General features: G+C 58.7%; 1 protein-coding gene across 2 annotated transcripts; it reads right to left on the reverse strand.

Annotated features, from left to right (window-relative positions):
* Positions 1 to 336: 336 nt before the first annotated feature.
* Positions 337 to 18,911, reverse strand: LOC144380793 (ATP-binding cassette sub-family D member 1). Of its 2 annotated transcripts, none has more exons than XM_078065587.1 (10): positions 17,587 to 18,911; positions 14,729 to 14,909; positions 8,497 to 8,639; positions 8,239 to 8,407; positions 7,645 to 7,739; positions 4,574 to 4,719; positions 4,080 to 4,225; positions 1,965 to 2,049; positions 1,619 to 1,744; positions 337 to 1,508 (listed from the first exon to the last, which is right to left on the reverse strand). In XM_078065587.1, the coding sequence occupies exons 1-10, from the start codon at positions 18,484 to 18,486 to the stop codon at positions 1,298 to 1,300; spliced, it is 2,202 nt and encodes a 733-aa protein (XP_077921713.1). In that variant the 5' UTR covers positions 18,487 to 18,911; the 3' UTR covers positions 337 to 1,297. The 2 variants fall into 2 exon arrangements, with proteins under 2 accessions (XP_077921713.1, XP_077921712.1); XM_078065586.1 differs by having other exon boundaries at positions 1,965 to 2,118.
* Positions 18,912 to 18,964: the final 53 nt, after the last annotated feature.

Below are 18,964 nucleotides of genomic sequence, written 5' to 3' on the forward strand. Positions count from 1 at the left end.
GCCCCACAGGGTCGGGACTCCTCCTCTGTGCCCGCCGCCCAGCCCACTTTGCAGCTCGCTGCTTTTCCCCCAGTGTCTCTCCGGACGCTCCTCATGCGGGGACTGGGCAGCAGCCCCCTCCTCTCCACCCCAGCACTGGGCCCAGGATCGGTCCAGAGTCCTAGTTGCCAATATTTTTGTGAGACGTTGCTAAATCTATCTCCCCACCGGAGAATATGCTGAGCCGTCTTTGGGTGGGGGCAGGGGTTGAGGTTACTCCTTCCACCCCAGGCGACCTGATGCCCCTCCGGCACTCCTCCCCAGCCCTGCCAGACAAAGAGGCCAGGAGGCAGGACGGCACTTTCTGCGGGAGGCTTTTACTGAGGGATTGAGGGATGCTCCCCGGCCAGGTGGCTGAGGGTCTGGAAAGGCACATGCGGTGGCTGTGGTGGGGTCTCCCTCTTGGGTGGGGCCTGGCTTTGCAGATACAGCTGCCCTGGCTGACCCCTCTTTGGCACTGAGCTGGGCGCACAGGTGCCCTCATGCCCGGCAGCCCCAGCACCCGGTTCCCCCTTCAGTGGCCTGTACCCCCCCCCCCCACGGAGGTGGCTGGCAGTGTAGGCTGGTGGGGCGACAGGCCGCCGGGGGCTGGCTCAAGGGCCAGGCCACCTGTGGGAGGACCGCGGCCCCGGCCACCTCCGCTGCTGGCTGGGTGCTCGTGTTGGCAATCGAGATGGCTCCAAACAGGAATCCAATAAATTAGCTCGTAGAAGGAAGGGAGGCTAGGGGCAGGGGCTACATTCTTACCATCGCTCGCTAGTGCTGTGCGATCCTTCCTCCCGTGGCAGGGAGAAGGGGCGCACGTGAGGGGCCCCGTCTGGCTGTGGGTTCTGTCTGGCTGTTTCTATGGCAGGAAGGGTGTCCTGTGGGGTGGGAGCCTCAGTGGGCCATTTGGGCAGTAGCTACGGATGGCCCGTGGGGTCTCCAAGGGACTGAAGAGGAGGGAATAAGGGGGACTGCAGCGTCAGGAGAGCAGGCCCCCCGCCCCATGCAAGGCTCCGCACAGACTGGCTGGTGGTGTGAGCTGGGGGCTCCCCTCCACCCTTCCCCCCTCCTGGAAGAGAAGAAAGTCCCATCTGCCCCGCCCAGGGAAGGGGGCCCAGGGACAGGCACGTGGTTTTGCTGGCAGTCCCCTAGGCAGGGCAGGCCTGCGGCCAGGAGGCCTGGGAGGGAAAGGCATGCAGGACAGGCCTGCGGCAGGGCCAGGTGAAGGGGTGGGTGGGCAGCTGCTGTGGTTTCCTTCATGTGGTCCCAGGGCTCAGGGGGGAGCAGCACCCTGGAGGACCCCAGAGCCTTGGCCCAGGATCTGGCAGAGCTCCTGGAGGCGCCGCTGCATCTTGGGGATGCCCGCTAGCTGCTGCTCAAGCCGCTGCTTCTCCTCGGTCAGGCTCAGGCGAGCGGCGGGGTCTAGCTTCTCGAACTTCCAGCCACCCTCCCCATCAAACTGCAGCAAGTGCGTGTGGTACTTCCTAGGCCGGGAGAGGAGCGGAGGCCGTTGAGCAGGAGACACTTGCCTGGCCTCCCCCTCCCCAGCTGCCAAGCAGGTGGGGTGCTCCGGGCAAGGAGGGGGGGCACCTACCACAGGGAGGGCCGGTGGGTGATGGAAAGCAGGGCGATGCCAGCGTCCTTGGCCGCCTGGAAGATCTTGCCTTCCACGTCGATGCTCACGGCGCTGGTGCACTCATCCAGGAGGGCGTACTTGGGCCTGGGGCGGGGGGGGGGGGGGCAAATGCGCTAGGCTGTGGACCCTCCTTCACAGAAGCCTTGGCCTGTCCCCTCCCCCCCCACCCTGTGGGAACCCTGACCTGCGTACTGATTCTGCTTCTTGTGGCTACGCTGGCTGGGCCCAGGCCGGGGTGAGGCCTCTTAATGGCCACAGGGCCCCTGGCTGTCCCACTCAGCCCCCTGGGGACCACCCAGCTCACCTGTGGTAGAACATCCGGGCCATGCCGATTCTCTGCTTCTCACCCCCCGACAGCACATCCTTCCAGTCACACACGGCCTCCCAACCTAGGCAAGGGACAAGGGGCTTCCCTGTGCAGGGCCCAGACCCAAGGGCGGTGGGAGGGGCCGAAGGGACTGGTGAGAGTGGGAGACGGGGGCATATGTGACTTTGGAGAAGGCTGGCCCCTGGCTCCACGCACCCTGGATGCTTATCTATCTGGAGGTGATACTTTAAGAGTCAAAAAAGACTTGTGAGCAGAATTGTGTCCCCTCCAAAAAAATGATATGTGGGCATCCTGAGCCCGAGGACCTCAGAACGTGACCTTATTTGGAGACACGGGCTTTACAGAGGGGACAGTTACCACGAGGTCACGAGGGTGGGCCCCAATCCAGCAGGACTGCGTCCTCATGTAAAGGGGAGAACTGGAGACAGACACGCACAGAGGGAGGACTGCCGCGCACACGCCGAGGACGCGGGCCTGGACCGGCTGCTGCCCTCCCGGAAGGGACCGACCCTGCCCACTGCCGGCTCTTGCACTTGCGGCCCCCAGGACGGGGACACGAGCCGCCCCGGCACCGTGCCGCGGCAGCCCCGGCAGAGGCCCGCAGGACCTAAGAGATGCTAACGAACAGCCCGCCGGTGCTTCCGTCCCTGGGCAGCAGGTGGCCGGGCAGAGCCCCAGGGACGGCTGCTGCGGTCTCTCCAGAGGGCTTCCCACCCGCAGGGGTCACTGCCTCAGCAAGTCCGAGCAGAAACGAATCCTTACGTCCCACCTCCGCTCCGTCTTCCCACGGGACTAGGAGTTTTGTCAAGGCGTAGGGCCACCCACAAAAAAGACTCTACTCCGTAGCTTGCCTTGAGGTGAGGTGTGACCATGGAACTGAATTCCGGCCAATGGGGTGTAAGTGTGTTACACATGTGTCAGCTTTGGGAACTTTCTTTAAAAGACAGATGACAGGTACCCTTGGTTCTTCCCCCCCTTTCCCCTTTCTCTATCCCATGGCCTGGGATGTGATGTGATAGCCGGAGCAGCCATCTTGGATCATGCGATGACTTTGGGAATGGAGGGCCCACAGAGCTGAGTGACCTGAGGGGCCTTCACAGAGCTGGGCTGCCTCCGTCAACTGTGGCCTGCTTTCCTCGGGACTTTTATGTCACAGTAAGATAAACTTGTGAATGATGTAAGCCACTGTTGTGGGGAGGGGCTTCTGTTACTCCCAGCTGAACTCAATGCTAATAGGTTGTGATGGTAGGCCCCAGGGGCCCAGGGCACTCCTGGAAGACAGGAGGAGGGGTGCACTCCCGGGCACAGGGTGGCTGGTCAAGCTCCCCCCAAGTGATGGAGGCAGGAAGTTAAACCTGCTTTTCAGATTTCACTAAGAAAATTGAGTCCAGCCCCACCTTGGTTTCCCCCCACCCTGCAGCTGGGCTGCCCTCCCCTCCTCCCCCTCTCTGGGCACAGCAGGCATTTGCAGACAAACCTGGTAAGCCCCTGACCAATGCCTTCTCTTGCTACCAGCCTGTCCCTCCAGTCCTGCAGGCTCCTTTCCAGGGGATGGCACCTCCCAGGCTCAAGCCAGAAACCCAAGCGTCCCCTCTGGCTCTGTCCTGCCTCCCATGCTAGAGGCTCGCTGCACACACACCCTGGGCTCACCTTCTCTCCAGCTGCCCTGCTCGTGCCCAGGGTCTGTCCTCTTGCTAAAATGTGACACCGACGTGTCACTTCCCTGCCTAAGGCCTTCCAAAGGCTTCCTTCACTGTCAGGGAAAGCCCGGGCTCTCCCCGCCTGGCCCACAGGGCCCTCCCTGCCACTGAGCCCCAGAGCCTGGAGAGGGTGTCCAGGGCCAAAATGAGCGCCCCCTGCTGGACACCTCCTGCTGTGCCTGGCCTCCCTGGCCTAGGGAGCTCAGGGCTGCCCTGATGGGTGGGGCTTTCTTGGGCACCGAGCACTTTGGACTTCTGGATGTCAGGGTCATCTTCACCCCTCGGGGGCCAAGAGGGAGGCAGGGGCGAGGGTGACAGCAGATTCCCCAGCTGAATCTTGGGACAAGGGCAACCAATCTAGGGCTCCCTCCCTGGCCATGTCCTCCCCTACCTCCTTCCCGCTGCAGGATGTGGTTCAGGTGCACGATGTCCAGAATGGCTTCCAGGTGCCGCTCCGAATAGCCTTTCCTTCGCATGTCGTCCACGGAGTCTGGGTAGATCACCTGGTCCCGCAAGGAGCCCACGGACATGTAGGGCCTGCCGGAATGCCGCACGTCAGCAAGGGCGGGCCTGGCCCTACCTCCCTGCTGAAGCCCTGCGCCTGAGCAGGCTCTGTCATGGGCCCTGGCCGCCGCGGGCAGGGCCAACTCGAAGCCCGCAGACCCCCCCCACCAGCCGCCCTGCGCACGTGCGCCAACACAGCCCCACACCGTACACCGCATGTGCGCACACGCATCACACGGCCACGGCCACGGCCACGGCCACGGCCGGACGGCAGGGGGAGGCCCCGTCGCCCCTCGGACGCTGTGCTCTCCTGATGCCCCAAGCCCTGCCATCTCCGGGGTGGGAAGGGGTAGGGGCCAGGCTCCGTCCCCGCCCCCTCACCTCTGAGGAATGTAGAACATGCGCTGCGGCGGGGGCTTGTAGAGCACGCCACCGTACGTGGGCCAGAGACCGCCAAGGATCCGGAAGAGAGAACTCTTGCCGCAACCGTTGGGGCCGGTGATGAGCAGGTGCATGCCCTCTTCCACCTGTGGAGGCAGCGCTGGTACCCGGCAGAGGGGGCCTGCATGGACCTCCCTCCTCCCAACTGTGGCCCACGCTCGGGTCCACACCCAGGCCGGGAGGTGGGCCACTCTCAGTCTCTTGGTAAGGGACAGCGGGGCCTGAAGGATGACGTCTGGCATCCAGAGCCCCAACCAAACACCTGTTTTGGGTCCTGGCCTGGCCCCTAAGCCCCTGACATGCACCAGAGAGCATGGGGCCAGCATGAGGAAGGCCCCAGAAGGCCAATGTCACCCTCTCTCCCCTGCCGTCCCACGTCACTAGGACTCCCAGTGTCTTTGCTTCCCCAGCAGAGTTGCTCTCCCTTGAGGAACGGTCCCGGGAAAGGTGCCTTCTTTCGAGTTCTAGGTGGACAGTACAAACCCCCAACTCTGTCTGTTCCTAATGCCTGGCCAGTCCTCCTGCTCTCGTGGGCCTCTCTGTCCCCACAGGTACCAGGGTGCTGGCAGATGCCTCTGTGACCCCTGGGCTCAGCGTCAAGGGCCTCAGGCTCCCCAGTTAGCCGATTACATGGTGCCCGCTGGTCTTATGGAAATGCCTGCTGTAAGAAAAAGGCCAGCTGAGCTTGGGGGGGGAGTGTGCAAGAAGGGGGGGGTCAGACGGCAGGGCACCCGGGGCGCAGCCCCCTCCCCCATCGCCATGGTGAGTTCCGCTCTCGCAGGGTGTGACTTAACAGCGCCAATACCGTGCAGTCCCCACGATCGGAGGGAGGCGCTGTTACGGATTGAGCGGGGCCCCCAAGACCTCAGAATGTGACCTTATTCGGAAAAAGAGACTTTGCAAATGTAATTAGTTAAATTTAGATGAGGTCCGGGGCGCCTGGGTGGCTCAGTCGTTGGGTGTCTGCCTTCGGCTCGGGTCATGATCCCAGGGTCCTGGGACCGAGCCCCGCATCGGGCTCCCTGCTCCGCGGGAGGCCTGCTTCCCCCTCAGCCTGCCCCTCCCCCTGCTTGTGCTCTCTCTCTCTCAAATAAATAAATCAAAATCTTTAAAAAAAAAGATTCTATTTAAAAAAAAAATTTAGATGAGGTGTTCCTGGAGTGGGTGGGCCCCTAATCCAACGTGACTGGTGTCCTTATCAAAAGGAGTCATTTGGACACAGAGACATGCACACAGGGAGAAGGCCATGTGAGGAGGAGGGCAGAGATTGACGTGAGGCTTCCGCAAGCCCAGGAACACCACTGATGGCCAGTAAAGCACCCAAACTCGGAGGGGGCCTGAAGCAGACTCTCCCGCAGCACCCCAGTTTGGCCTTCTGGCCTCCAAAACGGGGAGAGAAGCCACTCCTGCTGTTTGAGCCCCTCACCGTGTGGTCCTGTTACACTGTAAACGCCCTCGCGGGGGGGGGATGGGCCTCCCTCTTCCACGATCGATGTACAGGGGCCAGCGTGTCAGGCCTGGCTCTCCCCCCGTCAGCCAGCCTCCCTGGTCCCCTTCCCTGCGCCTCGCCCTCTTCCGCCAACCTTCTTGCCCCACCGCCTGGCCGATCATGACTGGGAACTGCTCCCCTGCCTTCCCCCACATCTCCCAGCCCCAGAGCCTGGCTTCCGCCTCGCCTCCCACCCCAGCTCTTCTGTCCCAGTCACCCCCCCTCACCCGGCCTTGCTCCCTCACCAGCTGCGCCCCGGCGAGCCAGGGCCCCTGGTCTTTGCCTACTTGGCTGCCACTGGGCCTGCAGGGAAATCGTTCGCCTTGGATGAACCAGCCATTGGTGGCTCCCTGCCACACCCCAAGAGTGGCCGCGGCCAGGGGCGATGGGGATCACAGCACTGTCCCACGTTGCCTGGGTAACGAAATGTGCCCGGCCTCCAGCTGGCTCTCAGGACCCCTCTCAGCGGACCGAGGAAAGGAGCCTCCACTTGCACCACGAGGCACTGACCCTCCACTTGCCTCTTCCCAGTAACTCCCTGCCCAGCCGTGGCTCCGAGGGACCCAGCTCTGCAGCCAGGCGCACAAGGCCCCAAGGCCCCCCAGCTCCATGCTCCTGCCACTTCACTACCTTTCCTCTGCCTGCCTGCTGGGGGACACCTTCTTCCTCATGCTGCCCATCCACCCTGAGGCTCCTGGGTGAAGCTTCCGGTGACCTCTACTCACCTCAGGGACGGGACCACCCTTCCTGTGGCCCCCATAGGATCCTGGGCAGCTAACTGGGGACCTTTGCAATGTTTAGGGGACCCAGCATAGGGCTTCCTGAGGGCAGTGCCCCTCCAGCTTACCTCTGGTTCCCAGTGCCCAGCCCAGGGATGAATGAATGACTCCCTCTCGCTTCTTACACTGACCCTGCCACCACAGGTCTCTCCTTCATTCCATCATTGCCTGACCCTGTCCAAAGCTCTGGCTAGGGACACAGGTGACTGGTGGGGGGTGGCCACCAGGGCTTCCCTCCCACAGACAGCCTCTGTAGTGGCTGAGAGCCCTCCCAGTGGGCCAGGCTGTTCCTAGTACACACCTACACTGGGGGCTTCTTGAAGCAGATGGGTGGGACCCTAAGCCCAGGTCACTGGAGGAATCTATTCCACCATAGTTGGAGTTGAACCTGAGTCCCCAAGTCCTGGGCTTCTCAGGGATGGGGGTGGGAGGTGGCAACGATGGGGCCAGGGCCAGGAGCCCTTGGGTGACCCTTCGCTACTCTTGGTAATCGCTAGTCATTTTATGACTGCACTGTGACAGAACCAACAATCAGAGACATGTTGGCGTTTCACCTGGACCTTAGCCCACCTGCCAAGTGGATCTGGGGAATGACAACGTATGCAGGCCCAGTAGGCCAGACACCAAAGGTTGGGGCTTGCAGATGCAGAAGGCCAAGCCCAGGGTCCTGTAGCTCAGCCCAGCTCAGCCAACACTCCTGGGTCACGCAACCCACCCCGAACCCAGTCCCACACTTGACCTACCCTGATATTGAGGCTGGCCACCACCACCTCTCCCGTGGGCGTGATGATGGGGATGTTCTCACAGATAATTCCCTGTTCCACATCTACCACTTGGCCTGGAGAGAGAATGCAATGAGGGAATACAGGGAGCAGCAACACCCCCTCTGCCTTCTGGTGGATCCCACGTGCCCGCCCCCCCGCCCCCCCCGCAATAGCACGCCAGTGTGTGGTCTGGGGCCCCTTGGGAATATGGTGGGTCTTCCGTGAGCCCATCCCCAAACAGTGTCTGGTGCTGTGCTCTGGGCAGGGGAGGGGCAATGTCGATTCTCTGGCTTCTGGAACCCGAGGCATGGAGTCCACCCTTACGCTGTAAAACCCTCCGACACTGGCCCCTGCTGTGGTCTTGAACTTTCTCTTGCTGCCCACATGGGAGAGTGATCCCCTCTACTCAGGGACTGCATCTCCTTCTTTTGCAAAGAGAAATAAGAGAAATCTTGGCCAGAGCCCTGGGAAGGCACCGGCGAGTGAGGGGCTCGGCTGGCAGCTACTGCTCTGGGAAAGAAGGTTGCAGACCCTGCCTTCTGGGGGGGGTGTCTGGCGGGAGGGTGCCCTTACCTCGGATCTGCAGGGGCCCCTCTACACGGACACCAGACCTGGCCACAGCCCCGGGCCCTGCCTGAGGGTCCTCCGGCTCCCCGGGCCTCTTGAAATGGCAGTGCTGGACATCTTCAAATACCTGGAACATCTCGTGTACTCGGGCTGTGTAGCCGGCCAGCTCTGTCACCTGTGGGGAGGGTGACCCTGGCTCAGACGCTACCAGCTGGGGGAGGGGTGGAGGCATGGCGGGGGGGGCGGTGCTGGGCTGGGGGGTACCTCCTTGTAGGATGACATGATCCGCTCGATGGCATCCGCAGCAGCTGTGAGGAGGTTGCGGGCAATGGTGAAGGCCTCTGTGCGCTCGCTCACGAGCTCCTCCTCCTTCATCTCCAAAGCTGCCTTCTTCACTGCCTCCAAGTCTATGGAACGCAGTGGAAAGGAGGGGACCGTGGAAAATCAAAATGGACTCACTAGGGGAAAGACGAATCTCTGCGGCAGATGGTGCTGGGACTAGCGGGTGTCCACTTGCAAAAGAATGACCCCTACCTCACACCACCTGCAAAAACTAACTCATGTAAGAGCTAAGACTATAAAACTCTTGGAAGAAAGCAGCTGTAAGTCTTTGTGAGCTCGGATTATGTATGGCTCCTTAAATATGATGCCAAAAGCACAAGCAACAGAAGAAAACCAGATAAATGAGCTTCATCAAAATTAAAACTTTTCGGGCATCCAAAGGAACCATCCAAAAAGCGAAAAGGCAACCTACAGACTGGGAGAAAACATCTGCAAATCACATATCCGATAAGGGTTTCGTATCCAGAATATGTAAAAAAACTTTTCCCATTCAACAACAAAGAAAACCCAATGAAACCATGGGCAAAGGATCTGAATAGACAATTCTACTGTATTTCCTAGATCTCCAAATGGCCAATAAGCACATGAAAAGACGCTCAACATTATTAGTCATCAGAGAAACATAAATCAAAAGCACAATGAGCTACTACTTCACACCCACTAGGATGGCTGGTGGGGCTGTAAAATGGCGCAGCCCATGTGGAAACCGGTCGGCCAGTTCTGAAAAAGTTCAACAAAGAGTTACCATAGGCCCCAGCAATTCCACTCCTGGGGATGCATCCACGAGAAACAAAAAATACACGTTCACATGAAAACTTGTACACAGGTGATCACAGCAGCACTATTCGTAATCATCAAAAGGTGCAAACGACCCAAATGTCCATCAATGGACACATGGATAAAGACACTGTGATACGTGTATATAATGCAATATTATTTGGCCGTAAAAGGCAGTGAAGTGCCGATTCACCCTACAGTGTGGATGAACCTTGAAAACGTGATGCTGAGTGAGAGAAGGCCGACACCAAAGGCCACAGATTGTGTGATTCCATTCATGTGAAATGTCCACGAGAGGCCAACAATCCATAGCAACAGAAAGATGAGTGGGTGTTGGGGGCTGGGGAGTGCTGGGGAGGGAGTGACTGCTAATGAGTCTAGGGTTTCTTTCTGGGGTGATGACGATGTTTTGGACTTAGTGGTGATGGTTGCACAATTTCATCAATATATTAAGAACCACTTAATTAGGGGTGCCTGGGTGGCTCAGTCATTAAGCGTCTGCCTTCGGTTCAGGTCATGATCCCAGGGTCCTGGGATCGAGCCCCGCATCGGGCTCCCTGCTCAGCCTGAAGCCTGCTTCTCCCTCTCCTACTCTCCCTGCTTGTGTTCCCTCTCTCGCTGTGTCTCTCTCTCTCAAATAAATAAATAAAATCTGTTTTTTAAAAAAAAAGAACCACTTAATTACACACTTTAAAAGGCCGAATTGTATGGTATGTTAATTACATCTCAATAATCTGGATAAGAAAATGAGCCATTAGGCATTTGGCTTTCTTTTTGGGCAGAACCAGCTCCTTTCCCCTAAACTGTCCTCCCTCTGTCTTATACTAATGACGGCAGCCCCTCTTGGGGCGCACCTGCACCTCATCATCCAACGCCCAGAGCTGTTGTACCCCCGAGTCTTTCCAACACAAATGTCCCTTTTGGACCTCCACTGTTACCCCCGTTTCTCCCTCAGCTCACCCATGACGGCAGCCCCTCTCGGGGCGCACCTGCACCTCATCATCTAACGCCCAGAGCTGTTGTACCCCCGAGTCTTTCCAACACAAATGTCCCTTTTGGACCTCCACTGTTACCCCCATTTCTCCCTCAGCTCACCCCTCGACACCGTATTCTGGGGCCTCTCTGAGAACGGTCATCCTTGATGCCTCTCTTTCTCCCTGGGAGCCTGTTTCTGTCTCGACTTGCTTTTCTGTTTCAGTCTAGACCGTGTGGCTGCTTACTTCAATCATCTTCTGTCAGTGGTTTTGACTCCCTTGACCCTTAGAGCTCCCAGGAAGGCAGGGCTTTCACACAAGGAATGTGCTGGAAATGGTGATGGGGAGCAAGGGGGCAGCTGACTCTGAGGGTCCTGAGATGTGGGAGAGTGAGCAGTGCCCACTGGAGTATCCAGGGGAAGCTGAGGCTCCTGGGGCCAAAGTGGTAGGAAGGAAAGTCCTGTGAAGGGCCCAAGGACTCTACCCAGGGGCATATGTCAATTCAAGGTGGAAGCCTCAGGGACATGATGGCAGGGGTGGGGTGGCAAGGGGCAGGAAGCCAGCTCAGGGTAGATGGCCTCCCGGGCAGTACCGGGTGGAAAAGGCATGGGATGGATGGCCTGACTGCCTTGCATTGCCTTTTCTTGGGCCTGAACCAGGAATCCAGGGAATAGGACGGGGTGGGGAGGGGGTTAATCCTGACAGTCTATGGTCCTGGGCCTGCCTTCCCACTGTGCCCCCCATTGACATAGCCTCCAACATGCAGGGGGGACATAAGCTGTCCTCCCCAGATGTCCTAAAAGCCAGAGAGGGACTACACACTAAGGGAAAGGGTTTGAAGTTGCTGGGGGTATCCTGGCAACAGCTGGTACCTCCCTGGAGACAGAACTGACTGCCCTCTGTAGGTTCCCTCAGAGGCTAAGGCAGCTAAGACCAGGGCCCAGGGGCAGGATGCCAGGCAAGCTGTTCAGGGCAAGGCCATTCTCCCTCTGGGCCCTCCAGCCTTGCAGCTCCAGCAGTCTAGAAGGGCAAAGGTATCGAAATTTTCCCCCATTGATAAGTGTCTGCCTCTTCCTATAGGTCCCCAGGGCTTTCAGCCTCCTCAAAGCACCCAGAGCCCTCACTAGTCCCTGGGTACTAGGGACACAGCAAGGACAAAACAGACAAAAATCCCTGCCTCCATGGAGCACGCACAGCCTAAAGTGGCAGAGTGACAATAAACGAAATAGAGAAGTAGAGCAGACAGGGTGTGTGGCGTTGGAAGAGCAGCGCGGCGGGGAAGGGGAAGAGGATGGTGGGGGCGGTGGTCTCGGCAGAGGAAAGAGGGTTCCTGGAAGAGCTAGTGGCGCTTGCAAGGGCCCGGGGGCAGAGGCACTGCTTCCGGGGAATAGCGAGGAGGCCAGCAAGACAGAAGAGTGAGTGTTTCACATTTTCACAGGTAACTAACTATAAAGGGCCATGAGGCCAGGGACAAGAGCTCATCTTCTTTGAATTGCCCACAAAGTCTGGTGTAGCCGAGTCTCCAGAAAGTCCTAGGCTTTCACAGGAGGGAGAGGCCTTGGGGACTAGATGGGCCCCAAGGCCAGCTATAGAGGAAAGGAGCTGCAGGCGCTTCCTCACAAAGACCACAGGTCGGTTTCCTCGTGGGTGGATTCCCACGTTCCAGGCCAGGGGTGCTGACTGGGTCTGGCACCTGGGCCTAAATCAAGGCCACCCTTTATGTAAGGCCTTTGCGGGGGAAAGTAATAATCCCCCTCCAATTAGATCCTTCCCCTTGGGGGTTACCCAGAGAAGGACAGTTGAGGGTACAGAAGCCCCAAAGTAGAGACACAAATAGAGAGAGAATCAGAGACTTTGGCTCTGAAACAAGTCAGGCTCTCTCTCTTTACATGCAATTGAAAACCCTCTTACTGGGCACCTGGGTGGCTCAGTCGGTTGAGCGTCTGCCTTGGGCTCAGGTCATGATCCCAGGGTCCTGGGATCGAGCCCCACATTGGGCTCCTTGCTCAGTGGGGAGCCTGTTTCTCCCTCTCCCTGCTGCTCCCCCGCTTGTGTGTGCGTGCTCTCTCTCTCAAAAAAATAAATAAAATCTTAAAAAAAAACCAAAAACCCTTGTACTACCAAATTGCATAAAATATAACACCTTTAATTTTTTTAATTTTTAAAATATATTTTATTTTTTTAAGTAAGCTTTATACCCAACATTGGGGCTCCAACTCACGACCTGGAGATCAAGAGTCGCACACTCCACCAACTGAACCAGCTGGGTGCTTCAAAGTATAACACCTTTTCAAGCAGAGCTGTGCTCCAAGGAAAGCAAGGGAAATTTCCAGGAACACAAAGAGAAGCCAGCAACCAGGATGGGAGAACACAGAGAGGTTTCTCTTGTGCAGCTGGGGCTCTAGGTGCACTAAAGAAAAGGTCTCTTCTAAGAATCTGTAATTATGTGTCCGGAGTTCAAATTAATACCGTCTCCAAGTTCAGGAAGCCCTCTTCTCCAAGCTGAGAAGCTAAGGTAAAATGGCCTCCAAGTGATTAATTGCCTGGGCAGGCATGCGTGGCCCAAGCACAAGCAAATACACACCGTGCTGGGGAATGACCCCTCGGGTTAGGCCACTCAGGGTTCCCACGGAAGTCTGGTTGCAAAACCCACAGGGAAACAATCCACCATGAGTGAAGAGCAGCAGATGGAAGATAAAGCTGGCCTAGATCCCCAAGAATTCTGATAATCGAATCGTTGGATAGAGACCATGGAGCATAAAAAGGAGCAGTCCAAAAGATGAGAAAAGCAGACACTTACGAAAACAGTTTAAAATTCCTATTTGAAAAGAAAAATGTCTGTTTTCACATTTTTGTGTGAAAAAGAAGCAAATAGAACTTATAGAAATAAGTCACTGAAATTGAAAAAAAAAATTCAAGGGGTGCCTGGGTGGCTCAGTCGTTAAGCGTCTGCCTTCGGCTCAGGTCATGATCCCAGGGTCCTGGGATCGAGCCCCGCATCGGGCTTCCTGCTCAGCGGGAAGCCTGCTTCTCCCTCTGCCACTCCCCTGCTTGTGTTCCCTCTCTTGCTGTGTCTCTCTCTGTCAAATAAATAAATAAAATCTTAAAAAAAAAAAGAAAAAAATTCAAATCAGATGCTGCTGAAGAGAAAACGGATGGACCAGTGAGCATAAAAGATCTGCAGAGAGTGCCCCTAATTCAGCACGGTGCTAGGTGGGAGACAGCCAAGTGGTGAAGAGTTGTAAAGGAGAGAATGAGAAGAAAAGAGTAAAAGGACAAGACCAAGGCAATATTTGAAAAGATAATAGCTGAGAAATTTCCAGAATGATGGAAAAATCTGAATATATGAAGGCCATACAACAAATCTGAAGCAGGACAAACAGACACCTACAGGTAAACACTTCATAGGGAAACTGCAGGATGCCAGAGAAGAAAGCCTGGAAGTAACCAGAGAGACAATGCAGGCTGCCAGGGGCACTGAAGCTGATAACAGATTGTCCAACAGAGACAATGGGATATTGTCAAGGGGCTGGAAGAAAGTAACTGTCCACCTTGACTCCCACACCCAACTAAACTTTAGTCTGGGAAAAGAGTAAAATAAAGATGTTTCACACAACAAGATAATCTCAAAGTTCCCATGATGAAAGCCTTGCAGAAAGAACTTCTAGAAGTTATCTATCTGGAAGAAGGCAACTGGGCTGTGGAAAAGGACCGGTGAGCAAAGAAATCGGTAACCAGAGGGGTGAATTTAAACCCACACTGACCCAATAAAGCAATAGCCAGGCATCAAAACAACAGGAAAGCAAACTTGACGCTGAGCTCCATCAAACATCAGCGTGACTGGGCCCTGAATTAGAATGTTCTAAAGGACAAAATGGGAATCCTGATGACCCACTAGCTCAAGTGACAAGCAAGGTAGGCTTTCTTGTCTCCCTTCACCCCCACCCCAGGCCTTAGGGCCAAGGTCTATACCCGCTGCAACCTACTAGAGTTGTTTTAGGCACAGGAAAGCCAAGGCCCAGGCGATGAAGGAGCTGAAGCTACTTCCCTATCCTCCCACTCGCGGGTCGCAGTGAGCCAAGGACAGGACCAGGTGGGCAAGGGTGCGTGCGTCTGAGGAAGGGACATAAGGGCTTCCTGCTTCCCAGTCCCCAGCTCAGCTGAGTGGTACCGAGGAGTGTGAAATGCTGTCAAGGGAAGACACACGCCGAGCAGAGGGCAACCAGGAGCTCCAGGAGAGTGTGACTTTTGCTGAGCTCAGGATACCGGCTGGGCCTCATGACCCTAGCAGAAGGGGCAGGTAGGTCAGCCAAGCCCCGGGGCCTCCCAAGCCTAGCACTTAGTGATCCAGGAGGACAGGAGAGCGTCCCTGCCCCCGCCCCTTTGGCAGCCGTGGCTCTCACCTGACTCCGAATAGCCGGTGGCAGTGATTATGGGCACGGCCACCATGAGCAGGCCCGAGGCGCTCCACACATACTTCATGAGGAACTGCTCCAGCATGATGTACCACAGGCGCTCCAGCAGGATGAGGTTAATCTGCGAAGCCAGGTCCTGGTAGGAGTGCTGCAGCAGGGCTAACTCCACCTGCGGGGGGGGGGGTGTGTGTGACAAAGAGAGACCAAGAGGCCTCACGGTAACTACCACAGGGGCCACAAGAGTCTCCAAGCACCACGCATACATGCTATGAAATTTGATGGCCAGGACGAGGTCAAGGGCTGGGGGTTACGACTGGGCCATATTTACAGGGGCCAGTTTTCAAGCTTTGGGACCACCTGACGTCATAGTACCAGGGGACAGTCGTAACGAAGAAGGGACTCGTCACCCCCACCTTCTGAGGCCCATTCCCATCCCTTCTTTCCACTACCTCTCTAGTTGGGACACTTACCATGCCCCTCTCTTTGCCCCGCACCGCTTCGGGACATCTTTGGGCAATTGCTGGGGGCTGCTGGCCTGAACTAAGCAAAGGGCAGCACACGAAAGCAAAAGGCAGTACTTGGTTTTGAGGAACTCGGTTCCAGAGTCTCTACTTTGGCCCCGCCTCCCCAACCTGCCCAGGGTCCCCCCGGATGAGGACCCTACACTGCCTTCTCCCACAGAAACCTGGAGGGCAGGCTCCCAAGCCAGCCCTGCCCTTCCCTCCCCATGCCCGCACTGGCCACAGCACCTGCAACTTCAGGCTGCGGACACACAGGTGGCAGGAACTGGGTCATGGCAGGGTGGCCATTAGGTTGTGGGTTTCTTGGCTCGTTACGGGGGGGTGTGCTCCAGCCCTGCCTCCCACCCCCAGCTGAGCACAGCTGCCCAGCCTGGCACCATCTCCTTTGTCCAGTACTTTCACACCTGACTCTCCACTTGACTCTCATCCCATGCGACAGTATGTGTACTCTCATGTCCACTGTACTGGGGACGCCAAAGCCCAAGAGGCAAAGGGACCTGCCCAAGCTCACACCGCTTGGAGGTAGCAAGAGGTGTGCAATTTGGACTACCCTGGCAGAGCCATTAGGAGAGAACCAGATTCTCATAAATGACGCTTTGACCTACTAAGAAAGGTTTACCTTGCTCTCAAGCCAGCAAGAGTTTGTATGTATGTGTGTGCATGCACACGCGAATGAAATCTAAATCAGCCTCCTCCCTGAGATCTCAATGAGAACAGAACACTGTGACGTCTGCCCTCCAGCCAGCCAGCCACCTCTGCCCTAACCTGTCGAATGGAGCCTGGGTCAGTGTCCACAGGGACATCAGCTGGCGGAACTGGGGCGAGCCACACGCCTGCACAGTAAAGGCAATCAACCCCCCCCCCCCACGAGGACCCATCACCCCACACCACTTTCCAGCCCTTTAGCCGAGGTCAAAAGAGACAGGCTGCGGACATACACCAGGGCCCTCCTGCCCCCACCATCCTGGTCTGGCACATGGACCGCCTTTGCATTGAGTCCAGTCCTGGTTCCTGAAGTGAGCACGCCTCCTCTGAGCACCCTGGCAATCCAGGCTCGTGCTGGGAGCTGGCAGGAGTGCCCGCCGGGGCTGACAACGGAGCTGCGGGTAACGTGCCAAGCGCCTCACCCAAGGCGGTGGCCGCCTGCCAAGGCCCTGCAGTCCGGCATGTGGGAGAGGAGATGGGTTGTGGCTGCAGACCAGGCATTTTCTCCTAATCCGGAGCCCGGCCTACACCCGGGATGCCCCCTCTGCCGAGTTTAGGGACAAGCCTTTTTGTAAAAACATCACGGCCTCTGCCCACTGTGCAGCCAGTGAGGCAAGGTCCGGGGACAAGAGGCCACCTGACAAAGACAGGACACACAGGCCTTCGGGAGGCGGGCGCCACCGTGCCCCTCCCTTGAGAAGCCCTCGGAAAGCAGAGAGCAGGGCCCGAGGCAGCTGCAGCCCCAGGCAGGAGGAAGGGGAGGGGCTGAGGCGAGATAAAGGGAGCAGTGGCCCGGAGTAACCTTTCCCAGCACCAGGCTCCCGGCAGGCCTGGCCTGCTGGGGAGCTGCGCGCCTGCGACCCAGGCGGAAGGGCGGCCACGCGGGGGGTGGGGGGCAGGGTGGCTGCTGGGCGGGCAGGAAGTGCGTCCCGCCGCGCTGGCGGCCTGGGCCAGGCAGCCCTGGCCCGGGGCCTGGGGAGGCAGCCGAGCAGGTAGCCAGGCTGGCCCGCGGGCTCAGGTGGGGGAGGCTTTGACCCCGAGTACCTAGCGCTGCCCCCGCTGTGGCCGCGGCGCTGGGTGCTGCTCGTTAACCCCCGCTTGGGCTGAGTCATGCCCATAATGCCAGCCTGCCTGGCCCACCAGCTTGGCCAGATGCTGGCCTTCAAAGGGCCCGGGGCGGGGGGAGGGGGGGGGCACGAGGGGCCAGGCAGCAGGAGGCCGCGCGTCCCACTGTCCCTGCTCCCAGATGGCAGGAGCCTCCTCCTGGCTGGCTGTAGGAGTGGAGCAAGCACGGAGCTCCAGCGTCTGAAACCGCTAGGATCCACAACTCCAGGGCCAGGCCAACCACATGGAGGAGGAGAGGAAGCAGAAGTGGCCTGGAGCAAGCCGGCAGCCGGCCCAGGGCAGTCCCCACCCAGCCTTCCTGCTTCTCCCTTTCTGAGCCGAAGTCTGGGCTGCCCCAGGCCCTGCCATCCCCAGTCTTCGTCTTCTGTGACCTCCCCACACCTCCGGCATTAGCCCCAGCCAGACCTGGGCTTTCCACGCTGTCCATGGCTGCCCTGCCCCCTGGCCTCCCAGCCACAAGCTTTCTTCTGGGCCCAGTACCCCGACCTGCCCCACCTCGTGGCCCCCATAGAAGGCGATCTCCTCTGAGTTGGCCACCACTCGAGAGTGCATGTAGCGCAGCTCTCCCTTCCTCCGTGCCTCCTCTGCCACCAGCTCGCCAAACTTGGGGGAGAAGGCTCGCAGCACGTTGGCTGTGAGGAACACAACGAGGCCAGCAATGGCCGAGGGCCAGGCTGTGCCGGCCCCCCGGGAACGGGCTGCTCGAAGCAGGGTGTAGGCGGTCACAGCAACATCCAGGAGCGGCTTGGTGAGGTTGGAGTAGAGGTGGGCCACAGAGGCTGCAAAGGCCACCACGTCCTCCGTCAGGGACTGGTCAGGGTTGCGAAGCCGCCCGTCCATGTTGCTGACTCTGTAGTAGGTCTGCTGGGAGAAGTAAAGCCTGTAGGCGTGGGCCACTAGACGGCTGCGGAAAGACAGGGCCAGCTGGCCCTCTAGGTACCGGATGGCGCTGTTGATGAAGGTGGCGGGGAGAGCGATGAGGAGCCACTGCAGGAGCTGCCGGCCGAAGGCCTGTGGGTCCTTGCGCACGATGCAGCGGGCCAGCCGGCCGTCCAGGCGGGCCACGTACACCGACAGGAAAGTCCGGCTCACCAGGGACGCCGAGTGCAGTGCCAGCAGCCCCGTTTCCCGGCACAGAGTCCTGGGGAAGAGCAGCCGCAGGAGCCCCAAGAGCCGCTGCAAGAACACCCGGTTCACGCCGGCCTTGGCCGCCGTGGCCCCAGAGACCTCCTGCGTGGACTCCCCTGCTGGTACCTGAGGGCCCCTGGTTGCAGCCAGGTATTGCCGCACCAGAGGGTAGATTCTGTGGGCTCCATAGGCCGTGAGGGCCAGGACCAGAGCTGTGCGCTTCAGCGTGGTCACCCGCGAGGACCGGGAGGTGGAGAGTACCGGCATGTCACCTGGGTTGGATGCACAGGGCTGGGACTGGTGCCTGAGGCAGAAGTCGAGGCAGGTGGCTGGAAGGGTTGTTGCTCTGACCCCCGGCTCCTTGTCTAGGCAACTGGAAACCTTGCAGTGGTCCCTGAGACTGTCGCGTTAGGCCACCGGGGCGGTGCTGGGGCCCCTGGTGCGGTGGGCTCAGGGCCCTCCAGGGTAGCGGCCTCTTCAGGCAGCCAGGGTGGAGAAACTTGTCAGGCCCCTAGCCCCCGGGGTCAGAGCCTCGGGGGGGAGAGGGGATGTCAGCAGAGAGGGCGTCTCTTCCTCTCCACCTCCTCCTCCGCCTCCTCCTCCTCTCCTGGTGGCGCGCCTCCCCGGGGCACCAGGCGCGTCCGTCCGCTCCGCAGCCTGGCTGAAGCCGACAGTGACTCCACCACCCACCCCTCCCCAGGGGCAAGTCGGGGGGGGAAAGGGAGGAGGCGGAGGAGGGGCGGGA

The sequence above is a fragment of the Halichoerus grypus genome, unplaced genomic scaffold (assembly GCF_964656455.1).
Source record: "Halichoerus grypus unplaced genomic scaffold, mHalGry1.hap1.1 HAP1_SCAFFOLD_173, whole genome shotgun sequence".
In the NCBI taxonomy this organism is placed as follows: Eukaryota; Metazoa; Chordata; class Mammalia; order Carnivora; family Phocidae; genus Halichoerus; species Halichoerus grypus.

What these genes read in the sequence shown, in the direction of transcription:
- LOC144380793 (XM_078065586.1), bottom strand. Translation starts at nt 18,486, where the DNA reads ATGCCGGTACTCTCCACCTCCCGGTCCTCGCGGGTGACCACGCTGAAG. An exon ending in TGGCCAGCCTCAATATCAGG is followed by an intron (nt 4,720 to 7,644) that starts GTAGGTCAAGTG and finishes CTGCCTCCACAG; the next exon opens with GTGGAAGAGGGCATGCACCT. An exon ending in GCCCGGATGTTCTACCACAG is followed by an intron (nt 1,745 to 1,964) that starts GTGAGCTGGGTG and finishes CCCCCGCCCCAG; the next exon opens with GCCCAAGTACGCCCTCCTGG.